This window comes from Pezoporus occidentalis, unplaced genomic scaffold (genome assembly GCF_034315485.1).
Source record: "Pezoporus occidentalis ecotype Australia unplaced genomic scaffold, CSIRO_AGI_Poc_V1 ctg152, whole genome shotgun sequence".
NCBI classification, from domain to species: Eukaryota; Metazoa; Chordata; class Aves; order Psittaciformes; family Psittacidae; genus Pezoporus; species Pezoporus occidentalis.
The window spans coordinates 275,554-295,664 of NW_026913339.1; the positions used below are offsets into that span (position 1 = coordinate 275,554).

The 20,111-nt window shown below is 41.7% G+C and overlaps 3 protein-coding genes across 9 annotated transcripts in view; 2 read left to right on the plus strand and 1 right to left on the minus strand.

Annotated features, from left to right (window-relative positions):
* FGD6 (FYVE, RhoGEF and PH domain containing 6) overlaps nucleotides 1-4,598 on the minus strand; it is a 75,976-nt gene extending 71,378 nt beyond the window's left edge. For both annotated transcript variants that reach the window (XM_062611301.1, XM_062611300.1), the window contains exon 1: nucleotides 4,456-4,598. In XM_062611301.1, the coding sequence (XP_062467285.1) occupies nucleotides 4,456-4,468 (13 nt within the window). In that variant the 5' untranslated portion in view covers nucleotides 4,469-4,598. The remainder of the gene's footprint in view (nucleotides 1-4,455) is intronic.
* The window catches only part of METAP2 (methionyl aminopeptidase 2), a 258,513-nt gene that overhangs the window by 130,799 nt on the left and 107,603 nt on the right, over nucleotides 1-20,111 (plus strand). The window lies entirely within an intron of this gene.
* VEZT (vezatin, adherens junctions transmembrane protein) overlaps nucleotides 4,654-20,111 on the plus strand; it is a 63,629-nt gene continuing 48,171 nt past the window's right edge. For 5 of the 6 annotated variants that reach the window (XR_009963336.1, XM_062611303.1, XM_062611304.1 and 2 more), the window contains exons 1-2: nucleotides 4,654-4,923; nucleotides 19,196-19,330. Coding sequence is in view for 5 of the 6 variants with exons in the window: in XM_062611303.1 (XP_062467287.1) it covers nucleotides 4,669-4,923; nucleotides 19,196-19,330 (390 nt within the window). In the remaining variant the exon portion in view is untranslated. The remainder of the gene's footprint in view (nucleotides 4,924-19,195; nucleotides 19,331-20,111) is intronic. The other variant, XM_062611305.1, reaches the window with a different exon arrangement.

Consider the following 20,111-nt stretch of genomic DNA (forward strand, 5'->3'; position numbering starts at 1 on the left):
ACTCACTCCAATAGCCAATTTACTGTTCCTGAGACTACTTTTGGCTTAAAACACTACAACTCACCAGACACAAAACAAGAAAGCCAATCTGGCTTTTAAAGAGCATGTAGGAAGAGAAATACTTATTGCTATATGTTCGGGATAGGCTCAGTGATCATTGTGATGGCAGTTAATATTCATACACTTCACAGAGAAACAGCTGAAGTATTTTAAAACTCCCATTCTCCAGCAACTTAAGTTTTAATGACTCACAAAAAGGCTTTTCAGTTCACTTTGCTTTCAGTTACAGAAAGTAAGTTTCATTAGGTATAAACACCTCAAAAAAGTATTCTGACATCGTTAATTTATTTCCTGACAATGTGTATTTATTTTCTCATTATGCAGAGACTCTGATTTTCTCAGGTGTCACAATGCTCAAGAGAAAACAAAAAAAGGAATGAGTCATGACATCCCGGAAGATAACACATGTAGTTTTTAAACTGTAAGGGAAAACGATGGTTTCCAAGCCACTACAGTTTTAGAAAACATCCTAAATAAACTGCAAAAGGAAAACATTAATTTCAGAATCTCAGGTTGTTCAATGACTTGTTGAAATAAATCAGGAAAGTTGGGGATAACTTTAGCGTCAGGAAAGGAGATGAATAAACAACCGTGTAAGATCGCATGCAGAGATAGAGCCAAATAACTCTAATAACAGTTGACATGTTAGAGGGTTAAAGGGACATTAAACCCTGTAGGTCTCATTTTTTGAATCCTTGAAAGCAATGAAGTTTGACTGGAAAAGTCATGTTGATTTTGTTTATTCTATTCCTGATATGTGTGTGTGTGTGTCCCCCTTTGAATTACACTTTTGACATTAAAATACACTACATGTTTCTCGTTGCTGTCAAATCAGATTTCAAGCCTAAGCTATACATTCTGCCCACATTAAATAAACTGTATAGATTCACATATAAGGACTGTTCCTTCAGCAAGAAATACTAAATGTCAAACTCATAACTCTGAACTTTTGTTTTTCCCTTTTAAAGGCAAAGCACATACTTGAAGACAGCACAATAGTTCCAGGCAGAAAACGAGTAAATGCACATTCATCAGCATTGTATATAAAGAATATGCATGAGAAAGCAGTGAGAGAAGAACAGCTATAATTGAAAGTTAAAACCAGCATACAGGTTGATCACTACAATAAGATATTTTTTTTAATTATCTGGAAGTACTTCTAACAAGTACTAACAAGTTCTAACAAGGCCAGATATACACACACATCTTCAAATCTGCAAGCAACAGTTATGGCAGAACTCTTTCACCTATCACTGAATTACATCCAGCTCTGGACTGAGATGTAACTGAAATGATTTTGTAGAGGAACTAGAGAAAAGATATATAGCAAGAAACTGAATATGCACTGCATTACTTAGAAAGGCAGAAGGGAGGCTGGAACAGAGTCAAAGCCAAGCCATCAGTGTTGGACCTTTCACATCAGTCCATGAAGAGGATCCGTGTTTTGTATTTCTCTCCATATCATAGTCCCTTCAAGCAGTACAGTATCTCTTACAGAGTCCTGCATTATCAAGCTGAAGTCACTCCTACCTGCTAATCCTACCTAAAAATATTAAGTCAATGCAGATGATGCTGTACAAGGATAGTTTTTTTCAAAGGTAAATGAAATGTTTTAAAGGTACATTAAAAGAAGACACGAGAGACACTCAAGCCCTTCAAGTTAACCTGAAGGAAGAGAAGAAGGATTTCTAGGCATTTCAAGCTCCATCTGAAGCCCTTACATGTGATGATAAGATTTTTACTGAAATGCTGTGTTGTAATCAGTTGTCAGAAAGCTAGCTTATGCAGCACAAACGAGGAATAACTGAACTCACAATGAAATAATTTCAGTGTAGGAAATAGATCCTACATATCAGAGGGCCGAAATTAAAATTTAGGAATTGGTAAGTTTCTGTGTGAGCAGTAGATTTATAAAGAATGTCTGTATATTTCAGGAGCTAAATTCTGCAGCAATACAAAGAGATGGATATTAAACTTTCAGAACTGTCTTCTGGCAGTCCTCAATCATTCCATACCCTGCCTAGGAGCTCTTTAACCAAAATGTCAAAAACTGTCATGACACTGTCAGCAGGATCGTGAATCACTGAATCACAAAATGGTTCGATTTAGAAGAGACTCTAAAGATCATCCAGTTCCAAACCCCCCTGCCACAGGCACAATTTCCACTAGACCAGGTTGCTCAGAGCCCCATCCAACCTGGCCTTGAACACTGCCAGGGAGGGGGCAGCCACAGCTTCTCTGGGCAACCTGTTCCAGTGCCTCAGCACTCTCCCAGAGAAGAACTTCCTCATTATATCTACTCTAAATCTACCTCTTTCCGTTTAAAACCATACCCCCTTAGTCCTGTCAATAAAATAGATGCTAAAATGAAAAATAAAATGAAAAAGATGCTAAAATACTGAAATAGCTTAGTGTTTTCTTGCAGTTTGACTGTACTTGTGGTCACCCAGTCCTAAAACCTTCCCTGCTTTCACTGGGATTGGGTACCAGGGGGGCAGACCCAGCAGGTGTTCTACTTGTTTCACCTGTTCCACATACAATTTTTTTTATCCTCATATAATCCATCAGCCACAAAATACTCTTCATCCCTTCTTCAACAGCCTTCACATATCCGTCAGCTTCCCTCTTCCTGTCCACCAGGACTCAATGTCTTCCACATCAAATCCTGACTGTATTTCACATTTTCCATGACACTATCCCACTTATTATTATTGATACCCCTCTGCATCCCTTTCTCTTTTTCTCCCTAAGTGACTTTGTTCATTAGAACCACTTTCCTCCTCACCTTCCCCTGAAACACCATCATGACATAAACTAAACGAAGAGACTCAATCATGCAACCTCATCTCTGGAAGTGCCGAAATCACTGTTTAGTTCTAAAAATCTACCCAACCCTGCAACTTCATACCATAACAGACTTTAACAGCCCAGCTCTAAGCTCTTGAGTACCCCCTAACATTTATCTTTTATTTGCACAGCTGTTTAACACTTAAAAGATCAGGGGTGGGTTGCAGTATCAGCACATGCTGCAAACATTCAAGGCAGCTATTAAGGAGAGATGATACCCCCCTTTATTGCATACTTTTCGAGATCTGAACAAAATCAGTTCCATCATATATATCAAAAATGGGAATATATTAAATTAAGCAGAAAGGTGCATTAAATAGCTTTTTATTGTCCAATGAATTCTTATTAGCTAAGAAAGATCAGATAACTTAATCACAATACAGTTTGGGTTGGAAGGGACCTTAAAATCATTTAGTGCCAACCCCACTGCCATGAGCAGGGATGCCTTCAGTGCAGGACTCAAGTAACTATTTGACATATTTGAGAGTAAAACACTGAGAATAAGGTTGATGGTTTTGCTTGAGGTCAGTGTACTGCCTTTTTCTTTAGAACACCCCTCACCCCAATCCTTACAGGAAGCACTTCGCTGCTTCAGGTTTACACCGTAATTTGTTGTGTTTCCACACAATACATCATAACTTACACATGACACCTTTTCAATGCGGAAACGACTATTCTCATTTTTAAGAAGACTGAGAAAGGAATCTACTCATCTAACAGATGGGTGAACAACTGTACTAACAGCACACCACCGTGCTGCCAAATAAACAAAAACTACGAGCAGCCCCCTCAAACACGGGGAGCTCTTGTTTTATACGAAGAATTTGCCTTGCAGCTTTTAGCTGTAAAATCTGGCAGCGGACAGCAGACGGGGGAGGAAAGGTAAGGAAAGCACTGAAGTAGGTCACTTCAAACCGGCAGCTGGCAAGCCCAAGAGGGAACGCTCTCCAGGACCCCCGTCCCTGCGGGAGGGCTCAAGCCCGTATCAGCCCGACCGAGACAGGGATAACTGGAAGCAAAGCCGGAGCTTTGACGCTGACAAGCTTTGGCAGCGCCGCGAAGTTAGAGCGATAACCCCGAAGCCCAGCGCCGGCCCGGCGGACGCTCCGTCGCTGCCTCAGCCCCACGCGAAGCAGCCCGTTCGCTCCGCCGCCGGACAGGCGAGACCGAACGGAGCCGTCCGTGTGCGCGGAGAGCCCACACAGCCCCGAGGCCGAGTGCCCCGGGGAGAAGAGGGGAACGGAGCGCCCGTAGTGGACCCCGGGGTAGTGCTGCCCGACGGGCCGGCAGCAGGGTGCGCTCGGGCCGCCTTCCCTCCGGGGCGATGGGGAAAGCAGCGCCCGGCCCCGCCACGGCGATCTTGAGGAGGGGAGCCGGGCGCAACCGGTCGGCGCTGCCGGGACAAGGAGAGCAGCGACCGCACCTCCCTCATCCCACTCCCCACCGCCGCGACGCCGGGCCCCGCTGGCCGCCACGGGGAGAGGCGAAGCTCCCGGCCGGGCGGGCGGAAGGGAACCGCCGCTCCCCAAACTTTCCCCGGACACTCACCGGCGGAGCTCATGGTGGTCCCCAAGCGCAGCGCCGGCCTCCCCCTCGTCCTTTACGCCACGGCCCCTCTGAGGGCTGAGGAGAAGGATCCCATTGTTCCCCCGCGCCGCCACCCAGCCGCAGCAGCAGCACCCCCCGCCTGCCACCGCATACCGCCCCGCGGCTGCCGGCACAGTGCAGCGCCCGCAGCGCCCGCCGACAAACCCGCCGCCGATGCACAGCGGCGCCCCCTGCCGGGCCCGCTGCGAGAACCGCACCGCCCCCGGTGCCCGCCCGCCCTCTGGTCCCCCGGAAGCGGGTCTCGCGGTGCCTCCTGGGGGCTGTAGTTCCCTCCGGCGCCAGGCAGGGCCGGGTTGGGCGGGGAGGGGCTGCCAGCGGCGCGGCGGACTCTGTTTCCCAGAGTGCCCACAGGGGGTGGCATGGCGGAGAAGGATGACACCGGAGTTTGACGAAGAAGTGGTGTTTGAGGTGGGCGCGGGGGCCACCCGGGGCGGGTTGGGCCCGTGTCTCTCCGCCCCTCGCCGGGGCGTTGCGCCGCGGCCCCCGGGGGCGGTGTGTGCCGGGCTGGCCGAGGTGGCCGTTGGGCGTGAGGCGGGCGTGGGGCCCGGCCGGGGCAGCGGCTGCCGCGGGCGGGGAAGCGGGACCGGCAGGTCGGGGCGGTGCTCGCCGTGACAGGCGGGATGGCGCGGAGTGTCCCTCGCTCCAAAGCATCCCCGGGGCCGGAGGCGCGCCCCTGCGCCCAGGCCGCTGGCGGGAGAGGGAGCCGGGCTGGGGAGCAATCCTTTGTGCGGCTGCCGCCGGGGCTGCCTCTCCCCGCGTTTGGGGTTGCCGGCCTGGCGACCTCGGCGAGAGGTCTCGGGAGACCAGTGTCGGCGAGTGTCCCCCCGAGCCGCCTGCGCCGGCCTTTGGGGACCGTTCGGGGACCGTTTTGGGTCTGAGGAGGGGCGCACGGCCGGCCGGGGTGCCGGCGAGGTGGGGCTTCCCGCTCTGCACTGACACTGAGCTGCGGGGTCAGGGGCTTGGGTGGTGAATCCGCTGTGTAGCTAATAAACCCAGCTTCTAAATCTGTGTAATTCACGTAAAAGGTACATTTCAGCATGCACTCACCTGTGTAGTAAGTACTGAAACCACTTAATCTTAGAATCATAGATTAAGGAAGGACCTTAAGATCATCTAGTTCCATCCATGGGCAGGGACACCTTTGGAGCGTTTGTGTTATTTACAGAGTTTGCATAAAACTTTTACCATTACATTGCATGCCTTGTTAGATAATGGGGCTGCAGCATCATCTTGGTCTTCTTTAAAACGGTTGTTGTTGCAATGGGGTAACAAAAGTAGACCAGTTTGCAGCAGTAGGTGTAATTTCATCTTCATGGAGGGCACACCTGCTTTCACAGGTGTACAGAGAAAGTGGCTATAGAGACATACTGTCTTTAAAATGATTAATTATTATAACAGTAATAAGCTTTCCATTTTTCCCAGGAAGGAAAAGCTCCTTACATAAGGAATAATTTTTTATTATCTGTGGTAAGTACTGGGCTATGGTCTGTACCATAAAGTTTTGTGTTTATACACAAGCAGCCTTGAATCCTACCAGTAAAATTTGTTCTTTATATTGCTGCTATGTTAAAACACTTCCTTTAATGGCATAAATCCATGGTGAGAATTTATTTCACGGTTATAATGCCTGCCCTCTGCATTTCCTTCTTCAGTAAAAGTGATATTTATTCTACAGTTCCACAGTTCATGCAGCAGTTTCTCTTTTGATGGAAAACGTTCTGCTGTATAGGGAGCAAAAGATCTCCCTGCATGCGCATATGAACTTCACTTTGTGTTTTCGGAATGGATTTCCATTGCTAGTAAAGGCTCTCTGATACATTACTGTATCAAGTATGCGTGTGTGTATATACACGCACTTATATTGAGTGACACAGTAATGTATATTTCATATATTAGGGTACAACTATAACATCAGATAAGCAACAGGAGGCAAAACATGGTTGGGTTTTTTTTTGCTGGTTGATTGGTTGGGGTGAAGAGCTGGGTGAGAGATGTGCTGATAGTAACGGGTACGGTGGAATACTTGCAAAAATTATCTTCAGAAATGCTCAGCAGGGTTCATGCTATTGTAAAATGAAGCTTCCATAGAGAATTATGAATGTACTCTACACAAGTGCACCAGAGATGGGAATTAGCAAGGAGACAAAAAATAATTCGACAGTTAATGCTACAACATTTGTTTTTTAATTACTGTTTTGGTTTTTTTTTCTTGGGCCCCAAATTCTCCCCCTTAATTATTTGTGGTTTCTGGTAAGCAACTACATTTTTTCTGCACCTTCACATGTTGTTCTTCAGCAGTCATTGTTGAAAGGAAGCCATCAACATGTAGACCTAGATTACTGTGAACAGCTGTCCTCTGTGCTTTTGGAGCTCTTGTGAAGAAGATACCAGTCAGTACTATAAGCAGTAGTGTTGTGCTGACAAATGCATAATCAGGAAAGAAGTGGTCCTTTATGTTTTTCATACCCAACAGAATGGGTAGGAGAGGGAAAAGATCAAATGGGGGAAGTTTCACCTGTTCCACAGCACGGTTATCCCCAGCGATATTTTCTGCACGTTTTGCAGGTCAGAGCTGTGTCCACCAGGCCCTGAATACATCAGTGACACCTGCACACATTACAGATTTTGCAGCATCAAGGAGATGATGTCCCACTGATAGATATTTATGATCTTCCAAGGACTGATCGTTTTTCTCACTATCAAAGTATCTTTCACATTAATGTATCTCTGAAGGAAGGGATGCACAAACATGGCATCGCTGCTCTGGGAAGGCAGTGTTTTCCATCCAGTTCAAGAGCCATTGCAGATCATTGTGATTGAATAATGGGCAGTTTATCCAATAGGTGCTGCCATGCTCTACCCAGTTTATAACTGAATTCTTACAGCAGCCAGCCATTTTCATTCACCAACTGTGTAGTCCTCAGCGCTTCAGTTCCTGCATTTGTTACAACCAGTTGTTCTTGCATTTAAAATGCTACAGATGTTGGGGGGGTGACAGAACCCAAGCAGCACAGAAGTGCCTCTGATGCGCTTGGCTTGGACTTGTCTGTCAGCATCGTGTCAAATTAAACACTGTTGTGGTGTAGATTGTACTAAAACATGAGGAGCAATGAATGACATTCTATATTAATGTCTGTCTTAATTTATTAAGGGAGATCATGAGATAGGAAATTTGATGTTAAGTTACTTGAAATTAATTTTTTACAAAATGAGCTAGAAGTCAAAATGCTGTAGTTAGTGTGGGGTGCACTGCAGTTACAGTGTGCCCCCAAGTCCTCTAGAGAACTGCAGTGTTTTGTGTATTTTGAAGCTGGAATTGTGTGAGGGTTTTTTGTTGTTTGGACAATAACATCTCCTTGTTTTATTTTAAGTTTTTTTAATGTATAAATTAAAGAAGATCCTTGTTGAAACTGTCTAAATTTCTGCATCGTTATTCCACTGGGGGGACTGTGTCAGAACTTCATTGCTCTGATAGTTAATAACTGCCATCTGGCTTCTGACTTGAAATTTATTTATGGCCACTTCATACCATGTGCACTTCTGATAATACTGCCCATTAGAATATATAGTTACATTTCTCTAGAATTTACATCTACTAATATATTCAACAAGAAAACAATCTTATCCTGGCTAAGGATTTTGCTAAGCTGAATAATCCAATATAATTTAGCTTCCTTTCACAAAACAGATTTTCCTGTTCTTCAGTTTTGTTTGGTTTTTTTTTTGTTTGTTTGGGTTTTGGGGAGTTTTGGCATCTGCTTCAGTTTGAGTTCATCTTTCTTTACCTGAACTTGGAGCATGGTACTCTGCATTCTTGCTGAGGTCTTGTACAACTATTTTCACATCCTTCTGCTGGGAATACTTTGTTTCTTGTATCCTAGGCCTACAAACAACTTTTTCAAGTCTTCGTATTGTTTGACTTGGTTGTAATGCGATAGGGTAACCACTCATGTCTATCCTTATTTTTATCAAAATTTCCATGTTATTTTTTTTTAAATCCTTGGGATTTTTTTAATATCCTAAAAAAGGATATATATCCTTAATATCCTTTTCTTTTATATATTAAATATAGGGGAATATTAAATAGTTTTTATTAGTCCCTCTGTAAAGTCTTGCTGTTGTTTGCTGTTAAATTACATGCCATTATCAGTAGCTACTCAAGGTCATCCAGTTCTTTTTGTATGATGTTTCAGTCCTTTTCTTTGTGTTACTTGGTGCTACTGGGAAATTTCATTAGCATGCTTTTTTGATAAAAGGTTAATTAAGGAAAATACAAAAGCTTTGACCAAAGACTCATTCTTTTAGTACTCCATTAGTAGCCTTCTGATCTGATAGCTTTCTGTTCAGCATAACCCACTATTATCTCTGCCATCTACATATTTGGTTCCTTTCCCATCTTTTTCGCTTTAACTGATATGGCACAGTATCAAAAGAATACCCCATATGGCACAGTACCAAAAGTCCATATAAAACTTCCTGCATTTCGTTTATCTGGAAAAATCAGCTGCCTTATCAAAGAAAGATGTCAGATAACTTTGGTGCACTCTATCTCTGGTGAACCTATGTGTTATGTTCCATTATGATGATCATCTGTTTTCTCTTTTGTGTTTGAATTTTGCAAGAACGAATAATTATTCTCAGTAGCATGATGCTCTTGATCAGATTCATAGGCCTGACATATTCCTGATTGGGTTGGTTTTTCTGTCTCCTTGTAAATATAGGTGCTATTTTTGCCTTTTTCCACTTCTGAGTTAATAGATGTATTAAAAATCCTTTCTGCTGCATCTTTGATCTCCTGCCCGTGCCCATTCTTTCAGAATACTGGGATGAAGGTGATCCAAACACTGCTTTTTGAGTGCGTTTTCAGCTCCCTAATTCTGCTTCCAGCTAAGTCATTTGTCCTACATTTTAATGAGCTTGTGGAAGTTTGTTTTTTACATTTGAATGAATATTAAAGCTATGCTCACAGAATCACAGAGTGGCTGAGGTTGAAAGGGACCACTGGAGGTCATCTGGTCCAACCTCCATGCTGAAGCAGGGTCACCTAGAGCAGGTTGCCCAGAACTGTGTCCAGATCGCTTCATGACTGTGTCACTTAAATGGTTCTGGTGGAAGGATTGGGGCTGAATTTTGTTGCTTTCCATTTTAAGGCTCTGTGTGCAGGAGAAAGTTAATCCATGCAAGATTTTTCATCAGATTGCACAAAAAAATGAGATTTTGACACTCAAAATCTCTTAACTGCCACCACCTTAGATTTTTAAGGACTTTTTCATACACAGTGTTTGAAATACAAAGCTTTTCCTGTAGAACTGTAGAATATAGTACTGAACTAGGTTTGTTGATTCTGTGGGGGTTTTGTGGGTTGTTTTAATTTTAATTAGGAAAGACAGCTTTCCTCACTTGAGACATTGTTTTGATTAACTCATGAGTCCTGTGCCATTCCTATGGCCAATTCTGTCCGTATTATTTACTTCCACAGCTTCTCTGGGCAACCTGTTCCCGTGTCTCACCACCCTCACAGTAAAGGACTTCTTCCTAATACCTAATGTAAATATACCCTTTTCGTTTTAAAGCCTTTCCTCCTTGTCCTGTAACTACATTCCCTTGTAAAAGTCCCTCTCCAGATTTCTTGTAGGCCACCATTAGACAGTGGAAGGCTGCTATAAGGTCTCCTTTGAGCTTTCTCTTCTTCAGGCTGAACAAGCCCAACTCCCTCAGCCTGTCTTCATAGGAGAGGTGGTTGTCCAGCTGCCTGATCGTCTTTGTGGCCTTCCTCTGGACTCACTCCCACAGCCAAAAAGGACTGTCATGGTTTAATTCCAGCTGGTAACTCAGAACCATACTGCTGCTTGCTCACCCTCCTCCTTCCCCCCCCTTGCAGGCAGGATGGGGAGGAGAGTCATACAATCAAAGAATGGTTTGGGTTGGAAAGGACCTTAAGATCATCTAGTTCCAGCCCTCTCCCATGGGCAGGGACACCTTCTACTAGACTATGTCAAAAGAATGTAAAGCCCGTGGGTTGAGATATGAACAATTTAATAACTACAGTGCAATATATTACCACTATTACTATTAATAATAATAATAATGATGATGATAAGGGGAGAGAATATACAACTAAAAGGGGAGGAAAAATAATAATAACCACAAGTGATGCACAATACAATTGCTCGCCACCCAATGACCAGTACCCAGCCCAACCCAGGATTTTACATTGGGGCCCCAGGGCTGAATGCAGTACCGCAGGTGGGGGTCTCGGGAGAGCAGAGTAGAGGAGGAGAATTGCCCTGTCCCTGGCAGTGTTCAAGGCCAGGTTGGATGAAGCTTTGAACAACCTGGTCTAGTGGAAGGTGTCCCTGCCCATGGCAGGGAGGTTGGAACTGAATGATCTTTAAGGTCTCTTCCAACCCAAACTATTCTATGATTCCATGAATCTATAATAGGTGTGCTTATTTCACAGCCAGCTCTTGCTCAAGCAGCCATCCTCATCCATCTTTGGAGGAAAATATGCACAGAAATGGAATCACCCTTTCCAGAGTCTGGAGAGACATTGTCTGCATTCTTTGTCTTCTCGCTGTAGTGGAAGAGGCTACTGTGAAAATAGGTCCTGAGATAGTGGAGGAGTCCTTTACAAGCAGCATGCCATCCTGAGAGAGAAAGGAAGTTCTAGGGCTCAGCAGAGCTGGCAGCTGCATGGCACTGGGTCTGGCCTGTGTGGGGAGGAGGTAGGAATGGTGGCGTCTGTTTAGGAGGGGCATGGGACAAAAGTGCTTGGGAAATATTTGGCAACATCATAATGCATTCATATGTCAGGTTCAGAAAGACAACTCTGCTTATTTAGGCAACAAGCCAAGATGCTGCTTGGTGTTTAGGGCCATGGAGGATGCCTGCATATAATGGTCTGGTATACAGTTTTTTGTAAGATTTAAGAGAGATTCCAGTAAGGGGCACCTTTGTTTCCCAGCATAATACAACTGTATTCAGAACAACCTTTAGCCTATGTGTTCTCTGCATGCCTACCATAGTAAAGTATGTCAAAAATACGGCATTTCTTTGCTTAGAATACTGGTACATCACTAAATTGGGAAGTTCATATCCTCATCTGAACTCTTTTAAGCCAAATATAGCTTTTATCAAAATAGTCAGTGATGTTTGTTTTCACAAATGCTTTTTCCACCTAAATTGAGCTGTTCTAAAATTATTTTGTTTAAAAAATGAATCAAAACCAAATGAAAACCCCGGGAAACCTAACCACAGAAACTTTTTGTTGTGATGAAGATTTTCAGTCACATTCATTCAAAAAGCTGAAAACTTTAGGATTTGCCAAGTAATGTGATTTTTATCAAGTGTCAGGCTTATAAATGTATTCTAAAAAAAAAAACACACCAAAACAGTGTCTTAAAGAGTCTAAATTAGGAAAAAGAAGCTGAAAAGAACATTCACACAACCTCAATGGTAGTGTCAGTGATGCTCCCTCAAACAGATTTTCTCACTGAATACTGGGGTGGACTAAAGATGTAGTAGTCTCTTTTTATACATATGCATAAAATACAGCTGGTTTTAAATACACAGTGCTGTCAAAACCACAGTTCAGTTGTCATTCTGGTGAGCTGGATCTGAGACTGCTTTGTCTGCTTGAAGTGTGGGCTGTTGCCAGAAGAGGTGTTTGGCCTTTACTCCTCTTTTTGAGCTTATTGTCATACTCTTCCTTGTCCTGGCACCTGGATTTGTGGGTGATGCTATAAGCTGGCTCAGGAGACTGATTAAGCTATAAAGTAACCTGGCCAGGAAGAAAAAAAAAGGATGGTTTTTGTTTTGTTTTGGTTTTTTTAAAATCAGATTGGTTCCTCATTCCATCTTACCATTTGGCTGTATAAATATTACCATAAGTGTTCTGAAACAGTATTGCAGCTTTTATGTGCACCCACTGGTAATGGCAGATTAAATTGACCATGTAAATGCAGCCTGGGGAGGTATCACTGCTGTAAATTGCAGTGTACTATAGAGGCACCTGGACTAGTGACGGATGGACTATTTCAGATACTTTGCTTCTCAGCAGTTTGGTAAGAGGAAGGGGAAGACAGGCTGTGCTCTTTTTCAGCACATGACTGGGAGGCGCATGATACCACAGAGAAAATAAAAGAAACTTCAAGCTTAAAACTGTAAGGAGCATTCTGGTTGTTGCAGAGGCCAAGTAAACTCATCAGGCATTTTGGGATGTCTGAATTGAAACAGGCAAGTATTATATGGGCTGTATGGTGTGTAAACACGTATTGTCTTTATTATTTTGTAACAGAAAATACAAAGACAAAAGTACATGATGATCCATATGATCCATAGTAAATTTTGAGGTCTGTTGCTCCAAAATTTTTTTCATCCTCTATTATATTAATTACTCTGGGGTCATGTTTTCAGGAGGGTTAACACTGCAGTGCAGCTTTCACAACTTCAAGTCATGAATCAACTTCCCTGAGACACATGAATAGAAAAAATGACCCATTACTTTTCTTTTAGTCTTTATAATGGTGACATTATCCTTGTCAGAAGGGTCCTGTTCAGTTTTTCACCTGTATCCGAAGTCCACTTTTGAGCAGATGAATAATACAGACAGTTTTAGGGCTTTGTCTAGTACATCGTATTTCTTTCAACGACTTTTTCACAACAGTAGTAACATGCAACCACCTGCTGAAAACGCAAGGGAAAGAGCTTTCCCTTGTCACAAATACAGTGATACAGAATAAAACTTTCTGAACTCTTCAGGACATATGGGTGCATGCAGAAATAGATACATATTGTACATCAGAAAACACCTGGGAATGGTACTAGATAATGGCTTACATGTAGTCCTCGGAGCCTGATTCTAAATCAGATGATACAGTAGTACCAGAAAAACCAAGGCCTATGCTCCTGTGGCGGTGAAAGCAGAATAGGAAATTGAAATTACTCTTTCAGTGCCTTGAAGTCATCGTCTTATATTAGCCCTGTCAGTGCCTGGCTCTTTGTCAGCTGGAGCACAGGAGGAGGTGGTTACCAGCCAGGAGAATATGACCAAGGCTTTTAAATACTGTTGCTTGGAAAGTCTTATTAATGGCTCCATATAAGATCGATGTGCAGTAATTCTTCCAAGCAGTATCTTTTAAAAGCCTTTAGCAATCTGTCATCCTCATCTCCCTCCCCCCAGTTAGAAAGCCACATTAGTCAGGAGAAATCGCACAGATGTGGGAAGTTTCAAACTGCATCCACTGATGCTGTCAGGAAAATGCTACTGTGCAGGGGCACAGGTGCAGTTACACTGACGGCTGCTTCTCATCCTCGGCTCGGGTCATCCTGGAGGGACCAGCAGAAAGGAACGGGGAGGCGGGCGAGATTCTTTCAGGTGCATGGGAACAGTACCGAAGAGAAAAATGGAATACCCTGTTCCAGGAGACAAAGATCGCACTGTCTGTGAGTGTGTTGGTTCATCTTCTTCAAATCTGTGTCTTGAGAGAGAGGGGGGAATTCCAGTACTCTTTGTTTTGATCTGAGTTTAGTAATATGTTCATCATCTTTTAGCCTTTGCTGTCGCTGTGATAGAAATGCTTAATTTATTTCTTTTATTTTTTAAAACTGATCATTCATAAATTGTAGTTATTCTGGAGGTGGTTTACAGTTCTGTGGTGGGTTTGGGGATTTTGGAACCCTCAGCTTTGGAAAAACATATCCATATCTTAAGAAGAGATCTTTAAACCTCTTCTTTTGTGCAGTGGCATTAAATACTACTTTTAAGGTTAATCTGCTCCACTAGCTATGGTTGGAAACTAGAGCAGCGGTTTGCTACGTAGTAAATGTTATCGTAGTAAAGAACACTGGGTGTGAGAAGCCCCTGTCTGTGATGGATAAATCCTGAGTCATTTACTTCATGATGCATCAGCAAAATAATTTGGGTGTGGCTTTGATTTTCAGCTGCTATTGTAACAAGGCTATGAAAGCTAACAGTGGTTTAACCTGATTTGTGATTGCAAAGGTTTTTCTCAGAATACGCACAAAATGCCTCACATATTAAAGTGCAACATCTATGCATGCAATGCTGCAATAGATGTAAGTATTTGAGTAGGTATCTATCAAAAATATGCTGTTCTGACGCTAGTAAATTCTCTAACAACCTTTCCATCACATAGCAGTAAGCAATGTTATATATGTTTTATTATCTTTTAATGTTTGGCTTGGATTTCATTTTCTAGGGTATTAATTTTTACTGTAGGCTTATTGTTGTAAACACAACATTTAGTCCTCAGCTCAGATGATGTCTTTTTCCAATGCAATCAGCACTGCATTACAAGTGGCACTAAAATCAGCACTGGGAAAGGGTTAAAGAACAAAACTAATTTAGTGGATTCGGTTTTAATCCTGAATAATGTATCTTGGGTTTAGAATGAGACTCGGCCACTTTCAACAATGAGAAAAGGAGAACTGTAAACATACGTATGTAAGTGAAATAATTTTTTGTATTATGGATCTAAAATAAATACATTCAGGGAGTTACAAATGAGGAGGAAAGGATTCTCTTTCTTGATTCTGGAAACAAGAGCTTAGATAAACCTTTGCTATACTATAAATGTGTAATTACAGTTGAATGCCTTTGCAGTATGTCTGACTGTAGTGAACTAGAAAAGTCATAGAAGGGCAAGTGGGGGGCTTTGCTGTCAGTCTCTGATGGATACCTTATTCTTAACATTTTCAAAAAGTATATTCCTGCTCAGTACACTGACTGTTTCTGACTACCTTGCTTCACTTGTTAGCAGGTTTTTTTAACATATAATCTGTATGAAGTACTCCAGAGAATAATGGCATTTTGTCTTCTGTCTGTCCTGGAACTGTTCTCCATTTCCAGCACGCATTTTGGACAAGTAACATAATAACAAAATGTTCTAGCTGTAAATGGAAGGCTTGTCTGTTGTATTTAGGTGGTCTCAGAAGGTGACTTAGAGAAAGAAGAAATGTTAGAAGAAACTTTAGAAATAAGTGCAGCATATTGCTAAAACCCCCTGAGTATCCTCCCTTGCTTTAGATTAAATTTCTTGTCAGTAACTTGCAGTATGATGGTATCATAACAACAAGCTGAATTATTAATTTTTTTTCTTCTCGACTTTGTACATTATTCATTACCATGTCATCCTACCAGAGACAACTAGAAATAAACAAACATGACTGTCAGACATGAGTAATACTGACTATTGTAGTTATTTTCTGAGAGTGTTTGAAAGTAAAGATTCAAAAATATGTGGACATAGATTCCTCTAGAATAATGTGATGCTGTATTACTAGGAAGATGAGTTTTTGTATTTCCTTTTCATGCTGTCCACTGAAACAACTTTGCTGTCCCTTTACCTCACAGTTTAGCGTAAAAACCTTCTCGAGGATAAACTTTCTGGAATGTCCTGAATTTCTTAAACTCAAAGTGTAGTGTCTAGAATTTGTGCTGAATTGTAAAATCAGTACCTTTTTTTTTTTTTTTAGTGTTGGAGTGTTGAAAGAAAAGGAATGCAGGAATTTTGGGCAAAGAAAATTGGGAAGAAAAAAGGCAGATCCATTCTATTTTCACCAACCAGAAAAATATATTTTTTAGTATTACTATGGCATTTGCAGGTGGAAACAGCTGATGATGCTGGTGAATGACAGCATGAATTGAAACCAAGAAACTTTACTCACAGAAGTGCACATGCAAGAATACATGCATATCTGCAGTTTTTATGAGAAAGAAGACATTTATGAGAGGTTTGGGTAAGGATGTAAACTAGAAATTCAGAGCTACAATTCGTGGGACATCAGAGACATTATGAGATTTAATTGTTTCTAACTTTATGAAGATAAAAAATGTTTCATAAGCGTTATGTATAACACTAATGTATTGAAAAAAGCATTAGGATATTTTAGTTATGTATTGCAATTCTGTATTTGCATAATTAGTAGGTTTTTGGTAATATTGGAACTTTAGTGTGAATGTGCACATACATAAAATCTACCCTTACACTTTTAAATTCCTTTACTGGATTTTCTAGCTATTACTTATATATTTCATGGGAGAAATTTGCTACATGGTGAAATTTGCTATATGCTGTATGGTGAAGACATCCTCAGCGAATTATACAGACCACACAGCTTTATAAATGACAGGCTTGTCAGTATCATTTAAAGTTAGGCAGTATCTAGGACATGAAAATAAACAAATAGCATGTGTTTTTATGTTAGCATAGGCTAATTTATGTATGCCACCAGTAATATTTCTAATAGAAGAGTTTAATCTACAGATTTTCTGAGCAAAATATAAAGCTGTGTTTGCTACACAAGCAACCTCAGTCTATGGAAGAAGTTTATGATAGTTTCATTAAGGTTCTTAATCTAATGTCACAAACAAGGGCCTCAACCCACTTCTTAGTGAGTGATTTCTTTACCCACATCTTGCTCACTCCTCATGGATTCAGAAGGGGGAATAATGGTCGTTTTACAGCAGAAGGTATTTTAGGTACAGCAAAGTTCTTGGTCATTTATGTTGATAAAAAATGAGAATTTCCAATGTGAACTTAACTTCCACTAGTAATCTTTTAGGGAAAGAGAAAGCATGTGAAGCATTAGAAGAGGATTATCATAGCCTGAGTACTTTCTGATACACTGAAAGAGGAAAACATTCTACTTGAAGAAAATGTGATAAACATCCAAGTTAAATTTTAATTAGTTATCATTTTCTAACTCAGTAGTTAGAAATCTGATTTCCAGTTCCAAGCAGTGATTAGAAATTGCATAGCTACCCATAACTAGACCCTGTAAAAGCCTTCAAAAAATTACTCAGAAGAGATTTATGTAAAATTAGTCAGGAGCCTATATTCTACAGTGATTACAAGAACAAATAAAATTACTCTTCCTAGGTAGGGGCTAAAGTCTCATTAACATTTGAAAAGATGGTGTACTTTTTGCTATTTCTGTAGAGTAGAAAATGTACTAATTACAATTAGATGGAAGGTTTTGATGTTGCCGAATACCCAGTAAGAGGGAAGAATTGGTCAAGATGATGGTCAAGATGATGGACTGCCAAGAGCCTAGGTACAATTTCCTGCCTGGAGGGAGCATCAATGCTGATTTTGAATAAAACGTTCTCTGGTCACCTACTGTTTTGTTTATGTGTCTTCATCTAAATGGGGAAAATTCTGGCTGGTTCTGACTGAAATCTCCATGCTACCCAACCTAAAGCGCCTCATTTTGGGGTGTTCACATTGTTCCAGGTGTGCCGACAGTGCACAGCCTCTCTCTGTATGAAAACAGTTTTAAGAAGACAAGGTTGTGTGCATCCGTTCATACTCCGAGTTTTGTCCGAAGTTGTTATGCAAATTTAACTGTCTTAAATAAAAGAAGTATTCTAGTCTATTATGTTTTCTTTCGCATTTTAATTAATACTGATAAAGTGGCTTGTTCTACACCTTCTTTTCAGCCAGTCCTAATGGCACATTGCTTAATTAGAGTTAGATACATTTGAAAGGTACTTGGAAAAAAGGTAGGATTGAGTTGTCACACTGAAAAAATTCCACAAGGAAATGAGTCATTAACCTATCCTACTGTTTTGTACCATCGTCATCATGTGAGGGGAATTTTCTGTACCTGTGAGTTGGTACAAATGTTTCAGTTTCAGGTGATGACTGGACACTGAATCTGTTCTAACTCAAGCACAGCACGCAATAGTACGAATTTGCATGCTTTAAATAGGTAAGAGTGCTCAAAATAGCACTTTAGTGATGGAGTTAAAAAATCCCTAGAGGTAACAAGTTAATTTGTTCATCTTGCATGAATGATTGCTTCTGAGTTTTGCTGTATGGCAAGCAGTTATTTGAGATTTGGCTATGTTGATATGTGGTCATAGTGGATCAGCCACCTTCACAACTTGCATCAGCAAGTTAATGACTGTTATTATAACATTTTATTACCATAGTGGAACACTTTCCACTAGACCAGGTTGCTCAAAGCCCCATCCAACCAGGCTTTGAACATTGCCCGGGATGGGGCAGCCACAGCTTCTCTGGGCAACCTGTTCCAGTGTCTCACCACCCTCACAGTGAAGAATTTCTTCCTAATGTGTAATCTAAATATACCCTCTTCCAGTTTAAAGCCATTCCCCCCTTTACTCTCACTACAGGCCTTGGTAAAAAGTTTGTTCGCATCTTTCTTATAACCCCCATATTTAACTATTGTACGGCTGCAGTAAGGTCTTTCCGGAGCCTTCTGTCCTCTGGGTTGAGCAACCCCAACTCTGTCAGCCTTTCCTCAGGAGATGTGTTTCAGCCCTCTGTTTCTGTGGCCCTCCTTTGGATCTGCTCTAACATGTTTATGTCTTGTGCTGGGGACTCCACAGCTGAACACAATACTTAAGGTGGGGTCTCAAAAGAGCAGAGTAGAAGGGGAGAATCACTTCCGTCAAGCTGCTGGCCATGCTTTCTACGCAGCCCAAAGTGTGATTTGGCTTTCTGGACTGCAAGCATACAGTGCCAACTTATATCCAGTTTTATATCCACCACTATCGCAAAGTCCTTCTCTGCAGGGCTGCTCTCAGTCCATTCCTTGCTGGTTGTGTGGTTGCTGTATTCACAGTTGTGTTTTATGGGAAACAGGGAATTATTTTAACTTTCTTTTTTTTTTATTTTTAATTCTCTTTCAGAATTCCCCACTCTACCAATATCTGCAGGATTTGGGACACACAGATTTTGAAGTATGTTCATCTGTGTCACAGAAAGCAGAGCAATGTGCAGCAGCGGAAAGCCAGAGAGAGCGGACTTTGCATGCTGCCCAGAAAGTGAGCACTCTCCTGTTCCTATTTATTTTCTCAAATGAGAGCTATATTATTTCACAAATAGGAAAAATCAGAGGGGATAAAGATAAACCTCTTGCTGTATTAAAAGAAAAACAAAGCAAAAGAAAACAAAACCAATTGTCATATCTTGTCTGCAAATGGGTTTGGAAATGTGTGGTTTGCCAGTATAGTTTGGAGTGCTTCTGTGTTCTTGCGTAAGCTAAGGAAGCAAGAAATGTTGATAATGAATTTTTTGAGTGTTGTAAGTTATCTTATTTACTGAATATTAGTATGTTACCTTAGCAGGACATTCTGGGAATAAATCTACCTGAGCTCAGTTTTCCTTTTGTTCATTCCTATTTCATACCTCTTCAGCCATTTTCAAATCAGAGGTTCACTACCCCTTTCCCTTTGTTTGTAACCTCTGCTGCTTTCCTGCTCCACAATGTTCTACCCTCCCAATTAGTTGGCAGTGAGCTGGAGGGACATCCTATTTTTCCCAAACACAGGTGGTATGATGAGTGGTCAGGAAACACCCATAAGGTCTCCCTGCAGGTTTTGGTGGATGAGGGGATCATATGGCAGATGAGGAGAGTTACTGCTTTTCTTAGGCTCTTTTCTCAAATAATGCCATCTTGACATATATCTGCTACTCAGTTCTCAGATGCTTCATCGAATTAGCCAAGTAATAGTCACAAGGCTTTATTTCCACAATTTTTTTCCAGTTTTGTATGTGTCCCTTTTGTTCCTCGTTTGGTTTAGGTCAGAAGCATTTATTTTTTGT